At 40.3% G+C, this 24,438-nt stretch overlaps 3 protein-coding genes and 1 long non-coding RNA gene across 4 annotated transcripts; 1 reads left to right on the forward strand and 3 right to left on the reverse strand.

Moving 5' to 3' along the window:
• Window positions 1-2,379: 2,379 nt before the first annotated feature.
• Window positions 2,380-9,739, reverse strand: LOC109466913 (p53-induced death domain-containing protein 1-like). Its single transcript, XM_019764780.1, has 12 exons — window positions 9,712-9,739; window positions 9,471-9,569; window positions 9,240-9,338; window positions 9,013-9,111; window positions 7,789-7,919; window positions 5,822-6,143; window positions 5,500-5,682; window positions 4,375-4,769; window positions 3,438-4,017; window positions 3,126-3,159; window positions 2,719-2,982; window positions 2,380-2,525 (listed from the first exon to the last, which is right to left on the reverse strand). The coding sequence occupies exons 4-12, from the start codon at window positions 9,046-9,048 to the stop codon at window positions 2,497-2,499; spliced, it is 1,974 nt and encodes a 657-aa protein (XP_019620339.1). The 5' UTR covers window positions 9,049-9,111; window positions 9,240-9,338; window positions 9,471-9,569; window positions 9,712-9,739; the 3' UTR covers window positions 2,380-2,496.
• A 349-nt stretch (window positions 9,740-10,088) lies between these two features.
• On the reverse strand, window positions 10,089-16,746 carry LOC109466914. The gene is made up of 3 exons (XR_002140044.1): window positions 16,565-16,746; window positions 14,573-14,659; window positions 10,089-10,187 (listed from the first exon to the last, which is right to left on the reverse strand). It is a non-coding gene; the product is annotated as an uncharacterized LOC109466914 (long non-coding RNA).
• A 1,707-nt stretch (window positions 16,747-18,453) lies between these two features.
• On the reverse strand, window positions 18,454-21,969 carry LOC109466893 (p53-induced death domain-containing protein 1-like). Its single transcript, XM_019764759.1, has 7 exons — window positions 21,781-21,969; window positions 21,443-21,625; window positions 20,801-21,111; window positions 19,978-20,542; window positions 19,664-19,700; window positions 18,972-19,220; window positions 18,454-18,485 (listed from the first exon to the last, which is right to left on the reverse strand). The coding sequence occupies exons 1-7, from the start codon at window positions 21,967-21,969 to the stop codon at window positions 18,454-18,456; spliced, it is 1,566 nt and encodes a 521-aa protein (XP_019620318.1).
• Window positions 21,970-23,073: 1,104 nt separating this feature from the next.
• Window positions 23,074-23,930, forward strand: LOC109466894. The gene has a single exon (XM_019764760.1). It carries the CDS (start codon window positions 23,214-23,216, stop codon window positions 23,928-23,930), a length of 717 nt encoding a protein of 238 aa, XP_019620319.1. The 5' UTR covers window positions 23,074-23,213.
• The last annotated feature ends 508 nt before the right edge of the window (window positions 23,931-24,438 follow it).

The raw sequence follows: 24,438 nt of genomic DNA on the forward strand, positions 1-24,438 counted from the left end.
TGTAAATGTAAATTTCTTCTTTAATTGTTCAAATGACCTCTGCATTAACATGATATATGCATCGTGATGTATGTTAACGTTTGATTAACTTACAGATGTCCCAAGTATGACATTCTCATCATTCACCATTACGAAATCATAGAATTTTCACATTAATTATGCAAATTAGGTCATCATTTGCATAATTAGTATCTGTTGAAGTTCCGCCTGCCATAGGTTACATAGTATAATGTAAAACACTGTAATTATAGAATTTCCTCATTAATTATGCAAATAAAGTCCTCATTTGCATAATTTACATTTAATTATGTACATCTCTCTCTCAGCTACCTACACACCAAAAATAATGAAAATATGTTGTTCCTCTGGACTTATTGGCTGTTAAACATTTCGCCAGAAAGTGCCCTGCAGTTCCAGAACAAGCCGCTAGGGGGCCCAAACTCACATCACTTATTCCTTATTCTTATGCAAATTAGGTCTTCATTTACATAATCAATATCTACCAATGATCTTGTTGTTCTCAATTACATATGTCTAAAGTGTTTCATAGCCCTAATATGGAATACAGCAGATTTATAGAATTTCCTCATTAATTATGAAAATTAGATCCTGATTTGCATAATTGTATTTTATTCATGTCAAGCATCATTTCAGCTACCTACATACCAAAAATCATGACGATCCATCAAACAGTTGTTCAGTTATCCTCTCTCGAATATTTTTAAAGAAACCATCCTGCAGTTCCAGAACAAGCCGCTAGGGGGCCCAAACTCATGTGACTTCTTCCCAAGCACGAGAGCTACCCATCATCCAAATTTCATGACCCTAGCATGTCCAGATCGCGAGATGTCAAAACCGGAAGTTGCGCTGCAGTACCAAGGGAAGCCACTAGGGGGACCAAAATCTCATCATTTCCAGTTTTCGTCACACCCTACCACACCAAGTATGAAACCAATCCATCCAGGCGTTCTTGAGTTATCTTGTTGACCAACAGACAGACGGACGGACGGACGGACGGACGGACAGATAAACGCAACTGAAAATATAACCTCCATGACACATTTCATGGAGGTAATTAGTAGTCACAAGACATGGATACGGCACACTCCAGTTTTTCAACTTATATCAATTCCGCCTCCAACACAGGGGACAATACAATACTCACGGCTGAGGAAAGTCGTGTAAAGTGCCTTTTCCAATTAAGGGCACAAGATCGGTGGCATGTCAGGCCTCGAACCGGGCACCTCTTGGTTCCGAGTCGAGCACTCTGCCACTACGGCACACGACTTACTTCAAACTCAGTTCTATGAAAATCACTTATTCTCGACCTTTCGGATAACGATTCATTGAGATTGAATGGCATGCTGGTAACTCTCCTTCCACGAACATCTGTGCCTCGGAATCAGATCAACATTTGTCAACTCTCTTTCAATAATATTCAATAGTATCTAATTGAAACCGAACCAAGCCTTTAAGTAAACTATATTACTTTGCACAATTACAGACACACTGCTACATTATTATGTTAAGCTGTGACTAAAATGTTTGCACGAAATCTGATTGCCTGACAGGTATATTGGGCCAAAGATAGGAATGTACAAGAGAATTACTTTCAGTCAGGTTTACTTATTAAGATGACCAACATCTACAGTGGGTGCATCCCTGGCGAATGAAGATCATCTTGTCAGGTGTTACAATGACGTTTCTCTCTCTGTCAAGATGCACCTGCACGTACAACCAACATTTTTGTCACTGCATAAAATACTAATATACAGGTACATGAACTTGATCGTGCCGAAAAGCGACCAAAACTTCCGTAAATAGTTTCATCAGGTTGGTAAGTGACTGAGTAAAGAGAATCTTAACACACAACCAAGTGTTTTTTACTCATAGCCGACGTTTCGGTGACCGTCTGTCACCTTCCTCAGGGCAATTCTGACTGGTTCACATTGCACTGCAGCACAGGTGTCGCTGCTATAGATGCATTCCCAAGCGTACAGTATTTACATATCTACACAAATTTGTGGTTACAGGGAACTGTATCTGTATCTGTCCTATACCTATACGTTTCGAACCGCACTGTGGAGTCTGTTCTCTGTAACTGACTTTATTCAATAACTGACCAGTGTCCACAATTATGTATCCAGGTCCTGTACGTTTGGGACCGCAGTGTACATGGGTCACCTAAACGTCGACTGTGAATAAAACACTTGTAAAAAGCACATCTTTACTCAGCCGAACACGCTATCGGGAATAAATGAAGGCATGGTATTAAATTTTCGTCTTATACATCATTAACATATAATGAACAGACAGTAAAACTGGCTTACCAATTCTAATTAATTCCCTGAACAATCTGGTCAAGTAAACTAACTATTAGAATAATAAGCAAGGAAATGGTATTGCTAAATTTAATAAACAACATAATACATGTAGATGTCAACATTTAATTGCAATGTACCTCCGTCAAACGCATAATCTATCCGGCACTTACCTTTACTTCTTTTCTCCTTGTTTTGGTAGTACTGATAGGGAAAAGAAAAATAAGTAAGATTTCCAATTCCAATTACGTGTTTGTGTTATTAGAAATAAATTGATGAATGCAGAGAAAAAGAATGGACTCTTTCTACCTCTACCTTTGAGTATAATGTTGTGTGTTTTCATGACATACTTAAAAAAAGCAAGAACCAATAACTAACACTCATTAGTGAAACTTACCAATATCTGGGAATTTGCGCTTCAAACCATCCACGACGCTCTGCAGCCCTGCCTCTGACAGAGCCTCCATCAGGACCTCTATGGTAGCAGCGTCTCCCTTCTTCTTCTTCCATTCCTGCAGCATGTCCATGCAGCAGGACTTGTCGTCGCGGTTTCTGCCGGCAATGTTGCTGATGTCTGCATCTTTAAGTCCAAGGTGGAAGGCCAGATCCATCCAGTCTGTGCTAACTTCTTCCTTGGTGAAATAAAAATACTTCTCAACGCCTGAAAAATAAAGTGAAACATACAGTGTTTATTCTTGTATGGACGCAAGATACATCTATTATGCATAAAACGCAAATGGCCACAACATACGTATATACGGTATTATATATGTTTTTTCTTAGTGGAATTAATATTTGTCTTACCTTGCAAATCTGCGCAAACTGCACCGCCCGACGTCTGCAAATAAAAGTCAAATTATATCATTCACTGATTGATGTCTTGCTAATGATATATACATATATATACTTACATGTATATGATACAGTTCAGTGTAGAAATGTATCACAGAGTAGTCCTTGCAATAACATGTTAGCGTCCACTATAGTTTCAAGAAATTACATTTTTCAGTTGTTTCATTGCTGAATATTTACTGAATAGGTGTTATATATTGGTTTTGCTATGGAAGCAGACAGTTTCAATGTTTATTCCTAACAGATACAAGCATGTTGTCTCACCTCTTCTGGACTATCATATGGCACGCGGATTGGCAAACGGCAAAGAAATGTGGACTTCGGCTCTGCCTGTCCCTTTGCCACTTCCTCAAGAGCTGACAATTTCAGTGGTAGTATTTTCCTTTTAACTTTCTGTCTTTCAACTTCCACGCGTGGTAGAGCATAGAATTCAGCATATCCTTGGCCATCTAAACCCTTCTGCGTAGCATCTTTTAAAGCCATGACCTGCATGTGAAGGCAGTTGTAGTTCTGACTGTGGAATGTGATTTGCTGTTTTCTGCTGCTTTCCATGTCGTATGGTGCCACGTTACCGCCGATGTGTATTTCTACTTGTTGTCCTTCGAATAGATTCACTGTGGCAGAAGGCAATGGAGCCTTGTAACCCTCTTTCATCAGCTTACAGCGTCTCTCCTCTGCACTACCACCCAGAGTGCACTCTGCGACCAATTCGTTTGCGTTGTCTTCTCGCTGGAGTAGGATGAACTGTACGGGGCGCGATTGAAGCCATCGACAGAATTTCAATAGGATCGGTCCTAGTTCTTCTGGGTCCACGTAGGAGTCTTTGACAAGGATTACAATCCATCTGGAAATGAGATGTACAGGAAAAATTAAAGATACCACTTCGACCCAGTGAAAAATTAACACACTGGCAAATTTTTAGCTTACAAAACACGAGTAAAACATCAGTAGAACGTCTCCATGGTACTTACTATACTGATATACAAAATTGGCTCAATTACGGGATATATTTGATGTAAAGTTAATCTTGGAATTTGGCGATCTTTTTAAATGTGGTAAATGTGGTTGCGAGAATATAAGTTGTGCCTGAGTTCTCAATCAGTCTGTGTCCATTTATTTGTATTCATTACTATTTTTCTGAATAAGAGTACTTAAACGGTGTCTCCTTCGTTCTTGTCAGTTTCAGATGAGCTTACAATACCTTGTAAAATGGGTGACTTCAAACTCCACAAACTCCTCAGTATCCTGCTTGATGGCATCGTCTGTTACATCTACCCAGTCTTCTGTCCCCTCCTCACATGACATCACCCTCAGTTTGGTGGGTCCCTCATGTTGGATGTCCATGTAGTGTTGAGGATGTGGGACTCGCACTGTGACCGGTTTGTGGAACTGGACTGCAGACTCAGACCGGGACATGGAGTGTTGACGGGTGGGCAGGCAGCAGCATACCGATGATCTTGGCTCCTCGTGCGGGGATATAGTAACGTTCTCGGGCGCAGTTACCACCTTGACTATCGGACTGGTGCCCACAACACCGCGGAAAGACTGGTCTTGTGCCTTGAGGTCCTCCAATGTTTCTTTTTTAATTTCTTGCACCTAAAGTTATAAAGGACGACTATATGTTATGTCATAACAGCACAGATGATCCGTGTATTTAAATATGTACAATTCACTTTAACATCACATCGCTGTAGTTTAGGCCACACCGAGTTAATTTTATGGATGACATCCTCTGAAGACCCCCAAATTAATGCGCGCGGGCGATTAAAAAAATTCCGGCCAAAAATGAAAATGCTACTAAACCATAGGAATACAAAGCTGGTATTGTGAATTTGCACATGCTGGCTTTTTGCGGAATTTATGAATCGACACTGTGGGTATGTACTGAGTTCTTGAGTCGTGGAGCTTCGGTAGCCTGGGTGGCATCCTCCAGAGTTACCGCCTCCGTATTGTCGCTAACTACCATGGACTACCCAGGCCTAGAGCCAGGCCAGAACCTCGGAGGACGTGATCTTCTTTTTTTTTGAGAAAAGGCGAAAATCAATGCGCGCGTGGATGTCATCCATAAAATTAAATCGGTGTGGCTTTATCATGGTATTGAATTTGGCAACAGAATAGCCTTGACCAATTAAAGATACTACCCGTTGGCTAATGACCACAGAGCGTCCAAATGTTAAATATTAACTTAATAGTATACTTCCTTATAGTACTTAATATGATTGAATGTCACTTATAGTATCACTTTTACTAATATAAATACACATGTACAAAATAATGATCATGTTCACAACCGTTGCACTTTGATAAAAATGAATGTAATCCTAACCTGTATGGAGACTTCGGTTGGTGAGGTCACAGTCTGTTCCGGGAAGCTGATTTGTACTGCAGGCTGGGTTGATGACGTCAGCTTAAATCCTTCTGTAGACACATTAAAATTTTCCTTTTTAGGCTGGCTAACGATGGCAAAGATAGAAAAGTGGTCCACTGATACGGCAAGCCAGTCTTCGCTCTGAAATAAAGCAAAAATAAAATAAAATAAAATAAACGAGTACAGCAATTGTTAAAGAGTAGTACTTTCTTCCACATAAAGGCAAATTGTGTAAGATCTAGTCTGGAATTTTACACTCTGAACAATTTTGTCCACGTACTGCGTTAATGGTCTTAATCTTCGCCCATTGTGACCTGTCCTCAGAGACCCACGCGTCAACTTCCGTAGTGTCACCTAACGACGTGTTGTTGTAGTGCAGCTGTGCAGTGACAGGTTTGCAGAAGGTTGTCCCGTGCGGACCCAGCTCTATGATGTCACTCACTAACATCTCTCCGTCCTTCAGGGGAAGAGTGACGTCATTGGGGTCGATGACCTGACAGGTAATTTCTGTTTCCATGGTAACGGCTCCACCCGGTACAGTGACGGTACAAGACGGGGTTTGTAGTTCACCTCCTTCTGGACCCACCTTTTGTCTGTAAGGGCTATGACAGAACATACATACTTTGCATCAAAACGAATGTTTGTACAGAACAGTCAATGTGCAATGCTCATAACTTTCAATGAGTGACGTGGTGTAACAGGCAATGCTTAAGAGCATTAACCCTATCTAGACCGGGGGGGGGGCTAAAAGTGCCCGCTCCAACTTTGATGTCACGTAGCGTCTGAACGGCTAGCGCTAGAACGGCCAAACTTGGTGAATTTTCCTAAAATATTGTTGGCAACAAATCTCTATCATTGGATGAAGATAATAATTTTTTGTGTTGCCATGGCAACGGGTTTCTGACAGGCATTTTTGCTAAATTTAGTAATTTTTAATTTCACAATAGAAATTTATGGGTTTTATGTCAAGTTACGCATGGTTTCTAATATTAATAACATCCCAGATAATTTTATGTAAATTTTACAATTAAAAATGCATAATTCATGCTAATTTGATGACGTCATTGGCCAAAATCCAAGATGGCGGACCATATCATTATAACAGGTTATTTTCCTTAAAATTTCATGAAAACTTCCATTTCTTTTTGCAAAAAGGTTCATATGAACGTCTTTAGTCTGTTTACAATGTATTTTGGGCTTTATCCTAAAAAAACTATTTTTGAAAATTCAAGATTGATGATCCAAAATGGCGGATAGCTTGAATACGCATGACGTCATTTTATGACGTCACCGGTGTTGCTATGGGCAACATAAGACAGTACACCCTAATATTCTGTCATAAACACTTTTGGTAAAGTTATGTTGTATACCATTTAGTTTTCAGGGAATAACCTATCTGGACGGTTTTGGCCAATAAAATCACATTAATGCTGTCATAATGACGTCATATTACGTCATAACGACATTAAAATTGTAGATATGATAAATTTTTACTAGTACACCATCCTCTGAAAATTTGGTGGTCATACGACATACCGTTCTCGAGTTACGAGGGGGGGGTCAAATGAGCCCCCGGACCCGCCATGCTCAAAAAAGCCCGGTCTAGATAGGGTTAACATCTTTGAAGAGGTGATATGTTATGTCAATCCTTCCAAAAATGTGTTAAATCTTCACAAATAAATAAATCATAAACAAGGCGTAAATTGTATATATGAAGCAAATTGTATGCATACCGTGCCTTCAACCTTAATTCTTGCTAGGTAGTACCTTTTTTATGAAAGCGGTACATTTTTTATTAAAACATTATAAAAAAATACAAGCGATGGCAACGCACTCAAGTAAGTAAAACTTATATAACGTTAAGTGTCGCCACCAAAAATAAAGATAATTAACATAACACTTTTTAAGATAACAAATAAACATACACAATCTATGCAAATAATATAAAGCAGACAAGATGGGTCAAATTGAATATGACTGAAAACTATAACATGGTACCTTTGACTGAATATGACTGAAAACTAAAATACAATATAGGAATTCTCAGAAATCCTGATTTTACAGAACAAGAAAGGAAACGATTATAATGCCAAATGTTTCTTGTTCATGATGTTTACTCTGCTGAAAATGTGCGTCTTCATATTGGGCTGGTATTTGATGTAACTTTCGTGTTTTGCTGTAGAAATTCTAAACACTAGTACCACTGAATTAACATGGACATACCCAAGAAGACACCATTTAACCTACCGGGCCAACTTTTGCGCTGCAAAAAGCTCAAGGATCCTTTTCCTTCCCGCCAGGACGCGATCGCTATCTTTCCCATATGGCCAGGATTTAACGTCTGTACTTGCTGCTATGTCCTTAGGGGTCCTGCCGAGCTACACAGAAAACAGCAGTCATTAGACGCATTGTAGTGGCGCCACTAGTGGCGTCGGGAGGCGTAGTGGTAGATCATTCGACTGTGAACCGGGAGACCCGGGTTCGATCCCGAGTCGTACCCGGGACATGTCTGGACACGCGCCCGACGTTGTGCCCTTGGGAAAGGCACTTAACACGACTTTCCTCACTCCACCCAGGTGTGAATGGGTACCTAACTTCGGTTGGGGAAAGCCGTATTGAGTCACCTTGTGGCGCCGAATGGCAGCCGCACAGACCCTTGTGACAGTTCCACAAAAATGTGAAACAAATATGTATCATGTGTATTATTATGTGTATTGTTACTATTTGTGTCATCTGATTGTAAACCCTGCCTCAATTCAGCACTATACGGCTGCGATTGCACGGGTGATGTTTGGCCAACAAATCATTTATTATAATTATTATTATTATTATTGTAGGTATTTTTAAACAAAATATGAATACAGACCGATCGGGTAGCATGTAGTTTCTGTCAAAGAGCAGAATCTGGTATTTAATGCGATTTACGTGCTAACTTAGAGTAATGTTTTGTTTTGACACTCGAAGATGTAAATGCCATAAAATATATTAGAAATATATACTACTACTGCATAAGCTATATAGACCATTGGTCTCTTTACGACAATACAAGTGTCAGCATTTATATCAAATATCTATAAAATCCTAAAAATAAGCATTGATGTCTTTTTGAGAGAGTGTGACGTTTTTCAAGCCATATTTGATATTCTTTACCAACATTGTACAGATGAATATCAAGATATAAATTTGTGCTATATATAATAATAGATATAATAATGTTGGTTCAGGAATATTGTTTTCAGCATTCTATATACTAATCTAAGGTAAGCATGATGGAAACATTCGTCTTGTTACATACACGTGATTTTATACACACGTGAACATAGGAATATGTTAGCAGTAAACAACAGGTCTCACCTTATTCCTTATGTCCACTTATAACATCAAAGAAAAAAAAACATTATCATAATAATCTGGAAACATGAGGGACAAAAACATTCCAATCGCATGTAGTAAGTGAGCACCAGCATTTACCTTATTCTTACTGTCCACCTGTGCTCCAGCCTTCATGAGGAGTTCAGCAACACCAACATGTCCTTCTGACGCTGTGTTGTGAAGTGGCGTGTCCTCGTCCTGTAACGGCAGTAAAAGAGATGATATTACATGGTAAGTCTGTCCCCATTATCATAATAAGCAACTCATACGTGTGATGTTTAACTCTTAAATAGTTTTCATCACCAGTAGTGAGTATCAACACTTACCTGATCCCTACTGTTCACCTGTGCTCCAGCCTTCAGGAGGAGTTCAGCAACACCAACATGTCCCCTTAAAGCTGCGTAGTGAAGTGGTGTGTATTCAAACTGTCACAGCAGGAACAGAGATGATATTACATGGTTAGAGAAGTCTGTCCTCATTGTTCTAATAAACATTAAATATCCGTGACTTTCAAAATTCAAGCATGTCCATCACCTGTAGTAAGTATTAACCCTTACCCCATTCCTACTGTCCACCTGTGCTCCAGCCTTCAGGAGGAGTTCAGCAACACCAACATGTCCTTTTGATGCTGCGATGTGAAGTGGCGTGTGTTCATCCTGTCACAGCAGGAACAGAGATAACATTACATGGGAAGAGAAACCCGTTCCATTAATTTTTCGGCATCACCTAAATAACACCAAATATGCTCTCCATTCAACACTCGAACATGTTCATCACCTGTAGTAAGTGTAAATTTACCTCGTCCCTACTGTCCACCTGTGCTCCAGCCTTCAGGAGGAGTTCAGCAACACCAACATGTCCTCCTGAAGCTGCTTTGTGAAGTGGCGTGTTTTCGTCCTGTGACAGCAGAAACAGAAATGACATCCCCATTGTCATAATAGACAATAAATATGCTTTACGTTCAACACTCAAACACGTTCATCAACTGCTGTAAGTATTAATCGGGAATTGTGATGTCATGATCAAAATGAGAGGTAAATTGTGTGAGTTTTTGTTATGTCATTCTGTATCGTATGTGATATCGTAATATTGTATAGTTTGTTAATCGTCCTTTTATACCCAGCTTTGCTTAAAAAACAGAAAAACTGAAACTAAACTGAAACCTTTACCTGATCCCTACTGTCCACCTGTGCCCAAGCCTTTAGGAGGAGTTCAGCAACACCAACATGTCCTTTTTCGGCTGCATGGTGAAGTGGTGATTGTTTAAACTGTGACTGCAGGGACAGAGATGACAAAAGAGATGGCAAGATAGTCCTATCCCCTTTATTTCAATAAGCTCCATACCTATAAGCGATTAACCTTCAAAACTGACCATCACCTGTAATGAGTATCCTCGCTCTCTTATCTTATTCCTACTGTCGTTGTCCCTTAGTCTAAAGGCGGAGTTCAACAACACTAACATGTTCTTTGAAGAGGTTCATTAGTTACGTAAAATTAACAGTTAATAGAACATTCGTCAATCAGGGATAGTTTTGAGGTCGATGTCGAATGTACATCTTGTTCATGGAGTAACCTAGTCTCCACCTTAAGAAGGTCTTGGACTTTTCAAAATTTAAACCTAAGGAATTTACTGCAATATCCTTTTAAGGTTAAAACCGTCTCTCACATAACCGGTACATTTTTTCTTTACCTTCAAAAGTCATCCTGTTCAGTATCTAATACCCTTATTGTGCAATAGAAAACTGTATGCCATGAGAATATGCTGTGTTGGTTCCACTGTCGCCACTGAAGACGGTATCCTGTGTCTTGAAACGTCTGTGAACCGGTTTAGTTTGATCAAGAGGAAAGAAGTACGTATAGAAGAAACTAAGCCGTACAACAGCCAAGGGGGAAAGTATCCACTGGCAATACACAATAATTTACTCTCCAAGCAGAGGTTTGGGTTTTGGGGGTATTTTTAGTGTGTTTTTAGGCTTTTTTATCTGGGTTTCTCTTTTGCACTGAATTTTTTTTCCCACCAAACCCAAGTTGGGTTTGGTGGGAAAAAAAATTCAGTGCAAAAGAGAAACCCAGATAAAAAAGCCTAAAAACACACTAAAAATACCCCCAAAACCCAAACCTCTGTTTGGAGAGTAACAATAATTTACAGTGGCGTCGGGTGGTGAAGTGGTTAGAGCAATCGACTATGAACGGGGAGACCGGGAGATTCCGAGTCGTACCCGGTACATGCGACCCGACGTTGTGCCCTTGGGAAAGGCACTTTACACGACTTTTCTCACTCAACCCAGGTGTGAATGGGTACCTAACTTCGGTTGAGGAAAGTATAATGGCAGCCGCACAGACCCTTGCGACAGTTCCACAAAAATAATTGTGGAACAAATATGTGTATCATGTGTATTATTTGATTGTTGTAATTGTTGTGATTTGTATTGATTATTATGTTATACCCTGCATCAATTCAGCCGCATAAAGGCTGCGACTGCACGGGTACTGTTTGGACAATAAAAAAACCAATACCCCCTGACCTGACCAGTCATGAATTCAAAACATGTTTGCAACTAGAAAGGCCAACATTTGCTTCGGAGCAAATGTAATATTTCACTCCATCTCCCTCCCCATACAAAAATAGAAGATTCTGAATAAATCATACTGCAATTATACAAGGACAAGCTTTTTGAATCTCGACAGATATTTACAAAAATGGCACTTGGCCATTATCTCCCTTATTTTTTTACAAAGATACAACGACAAGCACTTTAAATCTCGACAGCTTTACTTTACACTTATCTCAATCTCAAGTTATATATTGCAGGTATCTAAATACTACTAATGACGAAATTGCAACTACTACTAACGGTAGCAAAATTTTCACGGTCTGAGAAACATGGACATGTTCGCGGAACTATATATTCACGGTGGTGACAGTTGCAGGAAAAAGAAAGTCCAGGAATTATTCCCTAACTGTAATGATAAGTTCACGGTACAGAGGTGACAGTGAAACCGTGAACATAGACCTCCCGCTTGCGTTACGTTGCGGTACAGTGAAAAAAAATTGGGAATTACAGTAATAAATTTACAGAGTATGTTTGCTTAGTTTCCAGATGTTTTGTATCATTGTCGTAAACTTAGCTTTAAATTAACGAAAACCGATGCGCGCACAGATGCCATCCATACAATCAAATCAACATGGCCTTAATTATTAACAATCACATAAACTATGAAGCCATACATTGAATAAGCTATACATATAATATGATTATCATAACCTTTATTTTTAAAATCATGCCAGTGAGCTAATTGCATGTACAGAGTGAAAGAAAGTAAAGTAAAGTAAAGCAGTAGAATTTCTGTACTAGCTGTGATAGTACTTCATATGATTCGTCCTCATCGTCATCATTCAATGTGGTCTATCTCTTGCTACTAGTGACTGGTAATACCTCTGTAGATTCTTCACACTGGCACAGTGCCGTACTCCTTCTCTCTTGTCAGCTCCATACTTTTGTGACAACATCAAAGTGATTTTAGTTTGTATGTTGGAAAAATACAAAAGACTAACATTTTAAGTAATTGACATTCTTGAGTAAGAACAATCAGTTTTTGAATGTTAAAAGAAAAACAACGAAAAGAAAATAAAAATGTTGAAATTGTTAAAATGCAGAATTGTTAAAATTGTTAAAACTGATAAAATTGTTAAAACTGATAAAATTGTTAAAACTGATAAAATTGTTAAAAATGTTAAAGGCACTCTATGTAGTTTTTTGCGCAAAAATTTGGAATATTCTAATTATACTAAATTTCAGTGTTATTAACAGTTACTATCACTTTTCAACACATTTGTGTCATTATTTCACATTTTTACGTATATTTTGTCCGTTCAAACAGTCCTTGTTTGGTACCCGGTGCCACCGGTTTGCTCAGGACAACAACAACAACATACAGGGGTTGCCCCCTAGGGTGGCTAATTGGGCCGGGCATGCCAGGCTTGATTGACAGGGGCACATGTAACAAGATATAGCCTCCTTAGAAAAACACTCATATCTTTCACATGAGGTCTGGTGGAATATAATTATCAACTTGTAGTATTTTGTTGGGCATGAATAAACTGTGGTCATTATCCTTTCAAAAGAGATAAAAAATCTGGTAAACGGTTAGGTATTTCAGAAACTTGTAAATCAACTGACACCCCACTGGGATGTAGGTCAAACCACTAGCAGTGGACAATACAATGTACCATATGTGCGGTTTGGCCAGAGGTTGTATAGAAGATCATTCACAGTTTTCTAAGCTTCTAAGGAGCAAGGATGTTGTATTTTTTGTTGAGGAGTATGATTTTGGAATACTAAAGGGTTAAGTCAATGTACTATGTAAAGAAAAGAATGAAAAATATACTTTTTGTATTGTCAGAAAACTACATAGAGTGCCTTTAATATCCGATGCACTGGGGTTCGAACTCACAATTTCTGGGATTGCCGCCTTGCGCGTTACCAACCGAGCTAACTCGGTGCGATACACATCACTCACTGCATTGTATGTCATATAAAGTAAACAGCATGGCAGTATCGATCGCTTCAAGGCACCAAGACTTTCAAATATTAACTACGGGGTTTTCCTTCTTTATCAGGTTTGCTTTTGAACCACCTTGATATTACTTAACTATCAACCCGGCTAGCAGAAGCCGCCGGCTCCTTTGATATTACAGCCGCTCCCTGTCCAATCTTCGAAAACAGTTGGGCATGCAAGCCCTCGACGCTCGCCAGGAAACCGTCTCGCGATGTTCTCAACAACAACAAACGAACGCCTGTCCACTCTACAATTTTGGTGATTCTTCGGAGATCGATAACAGAACCTAGATAATACTAGTTGGTAAAGATTGCGTAAAATTGTTGATACCGTGGCGCGCGCGCCGACGATACACATTACGTACCGCGTAACTTTTTTGTTTACACGCCGGGCGCAGGTCATTGACCTCCAACTTGCGTTGTTCCAACAGAGAAGAGCAAAATGTCTGGCTCCCGCAGAACGTACCGCACTCTCCCGCTGGACGTACCGCACTCTCCCGCAGAACGTATCGCACTCTCCCGGAGGACGTCCCGCACTCTCCCGAGGGAAGTCCCGCACAGCGTCCTGCACTCTCCCGCAGAACGTCCCTCGAAAATTGATGCGTATTTCGTGGCCTGTGCTGTACCTACCAAAACACTTGAGTTCATATTGTCAAAATGGAATGGCTTTGAACAGGTGTTAATTGAGTTAATCCAATCAAATCCAACAGCCAATCAGCAAGAAGAATAGATTGGTCTGCGTCAGGTTCATGCTTGCATGCCCATATATGGGCATGCCGCCGAATTCCTTTCTTATTACGTCACGCGCGTACGCCCCCACAGTACTTTCCTATGGGGACCGTTAAAAAAGCAAATAAAACGATTGTAAAAGCTTGTATCAAAAAAATTTAAAAAACGCCTAGGGGTATTTACCCACTCTACCTCTATACGAAATTCCAGGTAATTTCGCCCAAAAATGAAGGAGTTGAATCAATTTAAAGAAGTGGCAGGAGAAGAAGGAGGAGGAGGAGGAGAAGGAGAAGAAACATCAGAAAAAGCAGTATTTCACTCCATACTAGTATGGAGTGAAATAATAAAAGAACTGGTTCCGCCCTACTCACCATGTTGACACAGTTGACATCCACTCCCTGTTGGAGCAGCTCCGTCACTGTCTCTTCATCTCCTTCAGCAGCTGCATCATAGAGTTTCTGAACAAAGTGGCGTTCATTATCATAATACAGCAGTAATGAAACCAATAAAGATATAGCAAAAAGGTAATATTATAATTCGTCCTTCTATGGGTATCTGGGTTATCTGATGATAATCTTTTTTCAAAATAAGGATGCAAAGTTATTGGTATTATTATGGAAATTATTTCCTAAACGCGATGAGAACTAACACTTTAAGTTTGCTGCCGATATTACTTTCGTTTGAAATTATACATGTCACCAGTTTAAATAGTCTTATCATGCAACGCGGGAAATTTACATTAATTGTTTATCAATTATGCCTGTCAGATCCCAATTTAATAACAACACATACCCTACATACATTCAAAAAATTACGACGATCCGCCAACCTGTTCCTGAGTTATCCTCCTTCAAAGACAAGCTGCTAGAGGGCTGAAAATTTCACCACTTACTCCTAGCCCCAAGAGCTTTTGGCATCTTGGGAAAATATGATCTCTTATTTGTAGCTACTCTGCAGTACGGTAGGTATCCGCTCGGAGGCCCATTATCAAACGTGACCCCCAACCTTGCTGTCCCTACCCGTCAACCAAATATGATGAAAATAGAAACATCCACAGCTTCGTATTCTGAAGTTATGGTGTACACACATAAAAAGACAGACACAACCAGCTACAGTAACGATGGAAAACGACATGTGAACCGTTTTCGAACTTGAGCTTTGTTTTCACAACCGCTCCTTACCTACCAAAATATGATTAAAATCCATTCACTGGTTCTCGAGTTATGTATACGTAGAAATAACAAATACATAAAACGCTTGCTGTAGTAGGTGTATGGTGCACCATTTTTGAACTTCTTTTCTACAGCTGCTATTCACTATGTGCAGACAACGGCCGTCGTTGTGGGCTATATTCATATAATCTGTTCGTGATCTAAGGTCTCATTCCGGTATTCTTCCGCGTGGGTACTCTAAAGTAGATCGTACTAAAAATTAAATGCGTGTATGGATGTGTGTTTATATCCGCCAGAAATTGCATTTTAGCTAAGTCAGTTGGCGTAAACCGCTTGTGATATGAGAGGTTGTTTGTATGTGCTAAAATTAGTGGGTAAGTGTTGACATCCGCGCGACAGGTCGGATGTTTACACGCTGTTGTGATGGGTAATGCGGTCAGGAGGTAGCAGCGCTGGAGGACCTCTGGCGGAGAGTGGCCAAGTGCAGTTTATAAATAAATAAAAAGAGATTGTTGGGTTAGATCTGGTTGGGAATTTTTTGACGTAATGTAGGGCCATTGTGCTCAAAATTGATTGGATAGACTAGATGGCTGTCATTCAAATTATTGGGTTTTGGCCTATGTAAAGTTACGTATTTTGCCATAGGCGGCTATAGTTAACAAAAACTCACGAATGGGACCCTAAGGAGCCATGGCACTGATTTGATTGACCCTTGACCTCTTCTGCCGCGGCTCCTGCAATCTTACTTCCGGGTTCCGCACGGATCGCCGCACACAATGACGCGTTCATGTCGGAAATACCCCCAGTAATATTATTACATACAGGTTCCGCATACAGGCACTGCATGTGCAATCCGTATTTATTATACAGGAGCTGTAGGCCAAGGGGTTGAAGCATTTAGCAACCCTTATGCATAAGGCCGCTGGGTCACTTACACGGTACACCAATATCATTGTTATAACAGTGAAGAAGACACACCAAATCTTCAAAGATTTTACGCATACTATCGGACATTAATCAAAGGATGTGTAGTACTAGTAGTCTCTATTAACACAATGGTAACTGTTACACCACAATTCCAACCAACCAATCAACTTACGTACCAGAAGTATACATAAACCACACTAGCAACTCCACAACACAACGCAACTCCACAAAGCACAACACCGTGAATGCAAACAAAATGTTTACCTTTTCCAGTTCCTCCTTTGGATTGGACATCTTGCTTGACTTGTGTGTTTCTGACGAAAGTTTCGCCACTTGAGCCTCAGAAGATTTGCAGGTAATTATGTGTTCCTTTTCCTCGATCGGAAAGTTTCACGACGGGGTTATAATTACGTTACGCGTTTCCGCCTACCTGTCCGCCATCTTGTGTGACTGGTCGGTCACGGTGGATCACTTTCACAATACCGTACCAAACATGACGTAATTCGGACTGTTCCATTCTATGTAGGTATTTGCTACTTTGGTATCATGGCCAAAAGGGAAAATACCTAGTTACATTATTTTTCGGCGATCGTGACTTTTTGTAAGGGACTATTTTTAGTACGTCTAAGGTTATAAAATGAGCTGTTTGTCTTCGAATAACATTGATCGTAAGAAATTGGTAGTATAAGTGTCTTGACAATCACCAGTAAATTTGTGTGTCAAAGGAGATTTATGCCGGTGTATAAAATCATTAGGTCATGAGGTCCAAACGTTAGTATCAGTAGAAGATATTAAGGAGGTTGCCATTCAATCAAGTGTTGCTAAAAACTGTTCCATATTTTATGATAAATTAATTTATTAATATTTGTCTTGTCTATCTGCCTGTGTACTTGTTTCTGTGCATATCACCTACGTTCACCCCACCAATTTAAGTGAGCAACCAACATATCGCAAAAATTATCATTAACTTTTATCATTCTATAAATCAACCCCAAAATACTCAGCAAACATTAAAAACTATTTGATTAACATTTTCTAGTTTACATTCAAATTTGGTTTATTATAGAAAAGTCTTGCTTGTGAGGACGTCCCATTAATTGAAATCCCGTCCTATGAAAATAATTAGTTCTTCGAGTGGTTTATTTAGATTTATAAACATGTTGATAAAACTTTGTGTTGATAAAACTTGAGTGATGCAGAGTGCAAGAGAAATAACAGCTCTTTCCCACAATCAGTCGCTAATTGACCCATAACCATAAAACCTTCTCCTTTTGTATTGTATATTGTAAATTGTATAATAAGCCGGTAAAATGCCTATTTGCATAACACACAACTTTTGTTGAATATGTAAACTCATCTAGTACTTCAGGAATATGCAAAGGTGCCTCCAAACACATGTAACTACGTTTAACAATGCCGGAAGTGGAGTACCTTGTTGTAATTTACTTGCACACAACACCTCTTAATCATTTCCTTATCTTTTATATTGGCATAGTTATTCTTCGTTGTAACCTTAGTCTACTTTGTTATCCGTCTGTATTTGTTTTTGATTCACTTTTGTAATGTTCGATGGCGACACGAACATAAGCCTCGAGCTTGAGTATGTCGTCATCTTGCCCTTTTTAAAATGTTACAATAAAAAAACAATGTTTTGCACGACGTCTTACTGCAGAAGGCTAAATTTAGGCCAAAGATAAAGACTTATAGATTATGCATGACTTAGTACCAGGTCAACAACTTAGATTGTCGACCGGTGTTCCTTAAGATGACAGCAAGTCAGGACCGCTGGTGAGCAAGGTTGGCCTTGTCCAATCTTGCGCTTGAAGGTACTGGCTGTAAAAGCACATGTTGTCATGGTTTCTCCATGGCTGCAGAAAATACAGACAAAGGCTTGTAACGATGAATGAACACAACAAGACGACATCCATGACTTGGCAGACGGAAGCCATCGCTCTACCATGGAGCAAATACAACACATTGATATGGTACTAATTAAAATAATTTCCCTTCTTTTGCCATGAATTTAATTTATTGCCATACAAATCTTATTAGTCCTTATCCATTTGAATGACGACAGATATGTGATATGTATATTTTGTATGGCTATTTAAAAGGTAAAGGTACGGTTATCTGTTACCTTCACGGACGGCAGCTTACTTCTTCGCCTCTTTTTGTTGTGGCCTGCCTGTGATGGGGGAGAAAAATGACAATGAATTTAACACGACGACACACTAGTCAATTGTCTTATTAATATAATTTTAATATTATATTGTAATACAGAAGTAAGAGGTTTATTCAGCCGACGTTTCGGTGACCGTCTGTCACCATCCTCAGACGATTCAGACTGGTTCATATTGCACAACACAGCTGTCGCTGCTATAGAAGCGTTCCAGAAAGGAAAGTACAGGTCTTCACTGTGCAATATGAACCAGAATTTGGTGAGGAAGGTGACAGACTGTTAACGAAACGTCATCTGAATGAACCTCTTGGTTATGTAAAAGAGTCTCTTCTTTTCGTCACTTACCAACCTGATGAAGCTATTCACCGTAAAAACACGATATAATGAAGAACGCGGTAATGACAAAAATCATTTACGCTCCCACTGTTCTGTTTGAATATTAAATCTACACTTGTGCGAAGCAATACATACCCATTTGCGATAAATGTTCACTTAGACCATCCACAACTCTCTGCAGCCCTGCTTTTGACAGAGCCTCCGTCAGGACCTCTTTGGTAGCGGAGTTCCCTCCCCGCTTCTGCCACTCCCTCAACATGTCCATACAGCGGGACTTGTCGTCGGGGTTAGCTTGTTTGCCTTCAATGTTTCTGATGTCAGGATCCGCAAAGCCGAGATGGAAAGCCAAATCCTTCCAGTCCGTGCTCACGTTTTCCTTGATGAAGAAAAAGTACTTCCCCACGTCTGAAATATAGTGTTAAGCTGTTAAACACAATTTTGGCCCTTTTTGTGCATTTTGTTCGGAGCACACACGATGATTCTCATGGACTAATATTTCCAAAAAAATAGTAACCTGTTATTGGTCAGGTGGAGCAAGTTTCAGTAGGTCAATGAAGTCATCATCAGGTCAATCACAGTGACCTGTCTCTGCAAGAAACTATATCAGTCTAGCTGTCATGTATCTACATAGTATTACGCATGCTATCTAATGTTACAGTGTAAGAATGTGTACAGCAAATGTTGGAGTATTGTTGCTTACACACTGCATTGAAAATCTTGCAGGCATCCAGATGACGGCGTTGTCTTTAAGAAGAAACCCCTATCTAACGCCTTCCGTACATAAGCCATTGTTGTATTACTGATAATGATATAATTATCGCCTTTTTCTTTGTAAAATGTTTTCTTACCTTTGAAGGTTGCCCCACCTGTAACTCCTTTTGATGTCTGAAAATGTAAGTACATGTACAACGTATTATTTAATTCTTGTAATTTTGGTACATAATGTACATTAACTAGTGAAATGTATTACATCATTATGTATTTGGTTTGTTTTTGTCTATGTTGTATAAATCAATATGGAGCCTAAAGTGCCTAAAATGACATAATAAAAATGCGTTATTCCATCAACCTCACATTATTTAACGTATGGACATTGGTTGGTAATTTTTATGCAAAGTTGTGACTATTTGCTCCTTTTCTAAAAAAAGGTTTTTTTTTTTACCTTTCTTGCACTTTCACACGGCACATAGATTGGGAGCGCGCAAAGCTCTTTTGGTTGCAGAACTTCCGCGTCGGAAGAGTGCCCGAGTTTCTCAAGTTTCTTACGCATGTTCCTTATTTTTGCTTTCGTATCTTTCTCCTTTCGGACTTTGACGCGTGGCATGGCGAGGAACGCAACAGTCCCGGTGCCGTCTGAACCATCGTGGCTCTCCACCTGCATGTGGAGACGGTTGAGCTTCTGACTGTGGAAGGTGATGTGTTGTTGTGTGCAGGATGGCGCGATCGACACGTTACCCAGCAAACATATTTCTACTTTTTGTCCTTCGAATATGGTTACTTTGTCAGACGGCAACGGACCATCGTAGCCCTTTTGCATCAGATCTGCGTGTTCTGTTTCTGCATCTTCTGCGGGTTTGCATTCTATGACGACTTGTTTCATGTTGTCCTCTCGCTGCATCAGTATGAACTGTACGGCACGGTGCTGAAGCCATCGGCAAAGGTTTAGGGGTATAGGGCCTAGTTCCTCTGGGTCATCGTAGATGTCTGTGACAACGACCACAATCCACCTGGAAATGAAGTAGACAGTTGTATGTTGACACTACTACGTTGTCAAATCCATAGATGTTCAGTTTAAACAGATCAATGTATGAAACGCCAATACATTTTGATTGAATATAAATGAAAGTTTTTTTTTGTCGTTGTACTCAATCAAAGGCATGGGAAACGTTCACAGTATACGTATTATAGTACGCGATACCAAAAGATCACTATTTTTTCGCCTTTAGTTTCTAATGTAAAATAAAGAATATCTATCATAAAATTACCTGGTAAAATGGGAGACTTCAAACTCCACAAACTCCTCTGTGACGCTGCTGATAGTGATGTTGTCCGTCACATCCATCCATTCTTCTGTCCCCTCCTCACATGACATCACCCTCAGTTTGGTGGGTCCCTCATGTTGGACGTCCATGTAGTGTTGAGGATGTGGGACTCGCACTGTGACCGGTTTGTGGAACTGGACTTCGGCGTCCGACACAGTCTCGACATTGACTATCGGGCTGGTGCCGACAAGCTTGTGGAAAGACTCGTCCTTTGCCTTGATTTCATCAACAGCTGTTTTGGGAATTTCTTGTACCTACCGTTAAAGTAAACCACTGTGTTATATCCAATGAATTATAGTTCTGAAGTAGATTTATGAACCAAACTACATTGCTGTACATCATAACGTCAATGGATTTGGCAGCAAAAAGGCAGAATACTCGTACTCACATGAAGACCTATTAATAGTACATACAGTGACCCAAAAATTTTGTGACTTCTATTAGATCTCTAGCGATTACCACATTACTCACAGTACTACGTAGTCATTCGTGAATCAAACATGACTAAACAACAAGGTATTTGTGGATTAAAAAAAAACTTCTAAAGTACCCTTTACACCTTGTCAAACTGAAAGCAATCCTGACCTGTATTGTGACATCGGTTGGTGTGGTCACAGTCTGTTCCGGGAAGCTGATTTGTACCGCAGGCTGGGTTGATGACGTCAGCTTAAACCCTTCTGTTGGCACAGTAAACTGGTCCTGTTTGGGTTGATTGATGACGGCAAAGATGGAGAAGTGGTCCACTGATACTGCGACACTGTCTTCACCCTGAAATGGAAATTGGTTGTTGCAATATCTAGTTTGGAAGACACCCTCCTATCGAGAAGATTATGAAATACTGTTCTCTTTGGGGATGTTTATGTTTGTGCACCTACTTTTCGACTGGTTTTTAGTTCCTTCCATTGTGACCTGTCCTCACTGACCCACACAGCGAGTTCCCTGTCGCCACCTAACGACGTGTTGTTGTACTGCATCTGCACAGTGACAGGTTGGTGGAAGGTTGTCCCGTGCGGACCCAGCTCTATGATGTCACTCACTAACATCTCTCCGTCCTTTAAGGGGAGAGTGACGTCATTGGGGTCGATGACCTGACAGGCGATTTCTGTTTCCATGGTAACGGCTCCACGCGGTGCAGTGACGGTACAGGAAGTGGCTTGTAGTTCACCTCCTTCTGGACCCACCTCTCGTCTGTAACACCTGTGAAAGAACATTGAATTCCATCATACATACTTCACTTAAAAGGAATGTGTGTGCATCATCATCAATGTGAGATAAATTTTTAAAAAGTATCAATGTGAGATATATTTTTAAAAAGTAACTTATCTTAGCAGGTAACCATGCTCCCTACAGCAAAAATATGGCCGCGTCAGTTGTTTGACATATGAAAAAAAGTATACGCACAACATGCCTGTAGCCTAAGTTCTCGCTAGGTGCACGGTAAATTGGTATCGCTTCATAAACATGGATAGTGTCCAAACAGGACCAACCTACCGGACCAACTTTTCTGCCTCAAAAAGCCGGAGGATCAGTTTCCTTCCCTCCAGGACACTCTCTTTATCATGATCATACCGGGATGGAACGTATGTACTTGCTGCCCTGTCCTCAGGAGTCTCGCCGCGCTACACAGAAAACAGCACCCATGAGACCAACACGTTAAAGGTAATTTGAAGACAATATTTAGGGAATTTGGGACATCATACAACGCATTAACGCATTGTTGCAGAAAAAAATTAAAGAATGTTAGCATTATGCTATCTTTGATACTTTAAGATGATCAAGAGGATCACAAACCCTATGGATCATTTGCTCTTTACATGACAATGTACATGATAGTTAAACATGTCTCTTCATACGTAAAACCTATAAGCACGGGCACCTCGCTGTCTTTTAGAGTCAATGTGTCAATATCAGTAACCATTTGTACAATATTAGTAACCATGTACAGTGTTAATTTGGATTTATTGTTTTTAGTATTAGGTATACTAATCTAAGGTGACCATTATGAAACCATAAGTTTTTAAATTGTTACAGAAAGTTGGTACTATATACACACCTAACATTAAACACTGAATTATATGAACATGCCAAGATCAGGTCTCGTATGATTCCTAATGTTCAATAAAAAATAACAAATCCTAAAAAAAGAAGCAAGTCTCCATTATCATGATTACATGGAAACACCTGAAGAACATAAACAACCCAAACATGATTTCCAAGATGGCGGCGAAAGACTGACGTTAGGCGCCAAGCTCCCGCATTTTTGAACATTTTCCACGTTTAGCTGCAACTACGCCGTGTACTCCCCGCTATCTGATACCGGATCTTCTGTGGAGTTCTTGCTGTCCTTCTTGTCTGGATGGGAAAGCGAAATAGGACCTCTGGAAGCAGCGCGAGTGCCGAGGAATCCAGCCCCACTCAGCGGAACCCCCCTCCCACGAAAACACCTAAGATGGCGTCCACCGAAAAAACTGCAACTGTGAGTTTGTCTTCGCTCTCTCCAGAACTTCAAAATCTTGCCAGTGTGATTTTAGAACAAACCAAAAAACAACAAGAAGCTGTTGGAGATAGGCTTTCGAGCCAAATTCAGTGTTTGGATGTAAAAGTAGATGGCCTGTCTAGTGAGGTCAACGTGCTACGTGAACGTGTACGGGAGTTAGAGAAGACGGCCGAGTTCTACTCTGGCGAGTTGGATACTCTCCGCGATGCTCTACGCGAGGAACAGAGAGAGAGGGTGAGGGCAGTCTTATTGACTGAAAGATACTCTATGAAGCCGGATGTAATCGTTAGAGGTTTGCCCTTCAACAAGGAGGAAGACTCTGCGCGGGTCCTGTCACGTTTCCTGGCGGAGGAGTTACACTTACCGGCCGCGGACGCTATGCCGACCGCCGCAGTGCATCGACTGTCCAGGCCGACTACCTCGCGTCCCAACCCGCCCTGCTCGCTACGTTTTGTCAACTTCCAGGACCGTGATAAAGTCTTGTCTGCTGGGCGCAGGCTAAGGGGGAACTCTCGTGGATTAGCAGTTTACGAACACCTCCCCCACCCCTACAGACGGCGCGATCGCAGCTTGTAAATGAAAGAAACGCTGAACTTGCTAAAGACAACAACAATAAGGTATCTATCCTTGTACCTGCCAAGGATACCTACGCTGTATTGCTTGTCAACGGAAAAGAAAAGAGAAGAATTGATGCAGTTGACATTGTGCTGTCAAAAAGAGATGTGTGATTGGTCTCTGATAGATTTTCTTTGACTTTGAGTCTGTTATGAATATGATATTCCAACTTTAGACGGTTATCAAACTGCACCAGGATATTATGAGAATACTAAGTATGATTACTTTTTTGATATGTTTCAATTTTGTATTCTCTGGCAGTGTTATTGACGACAAACTTTTTTGTATATATTTCTGATACTCTGTAATTGATGGTGAATGTGCACCACCTGTGGCTTTAAATTTGCATTAAAGTGGCTGACTTCACAGCTAGGTCTGAAGAATTTTTTTTTTTGACAGCTGCTAATTAAGAGTACCTAAAGTGCATGCCAGGCGAAAAGAAATCACTTCCTCGTAAGTTCGGCATACG

This window comes from Branchiostoma belcheri, unplaced genomic scaffold, assembly GCF_001625305.1.
Source record: "Branchiostoma belcheri isolate BF01 breed outbred unplaced genomic scaffold, Haploidv18h27 scaffold171, whole genome shotgun sequence".
In the NCBI taxonomy this organism is placed as follows: domain Eukaryota; kingdom Metazoa; phylum Chordata; class Leptocardii; order Amphioxiformes; family Branchiostomatidae; genus Branchiostoma; species Branchiostoma belcheri.

Coding starts and splice junctions, on each gene's coding strand:
- LOC109466913 (XM_019764780.1), bottom strand. CDS start 9,048: ATGAAGGCTGGAGCACAGGTGGACAGTAAGAATAAG. Junction 6,144..7,788: donor GCAGCGCAAAAGTTGGCCCG/GTAGGTTAAATG, acceptor GTTCTGTCATAG/CCCTTACAGACAAAAGGTGG. Junction 3,160..3,437: donor CATATGATAGTCCAGAAGAG/GTGAGACAACAT, acceptor TTTTATTTGCAG/ACGTCGGGCGGTGCAGTTTG.
- LOC109466893 (XM_019764759.1), bottom strand. CDS start 21,969: ATGGAAACAGAAATCGCCTGTCAGGTCATCGACCCCAATGACGTCACT. Junction 20,543..20,800: donor GAAGTCTCCCATTTTACCAG/GTAATTTTATGA, acceptor CTTCATTTCCAG/GTGGATTGTGGTCGTTGTCA. Junction 19,701..19,977: donor CGTGTGAAAGTGCAAGAAAG/GTAAAAAAAAAA, acceptor TTACATTTTCAG/ACATCAAAAGGAGTTACAGG.
- LOC109466894 (XM_019764760.1), top strand. CDS start 23,214: ATGGGAAAGCGAAATAGGACCTCTGGAAGCAGCGCGAGTGCCGAGGAA.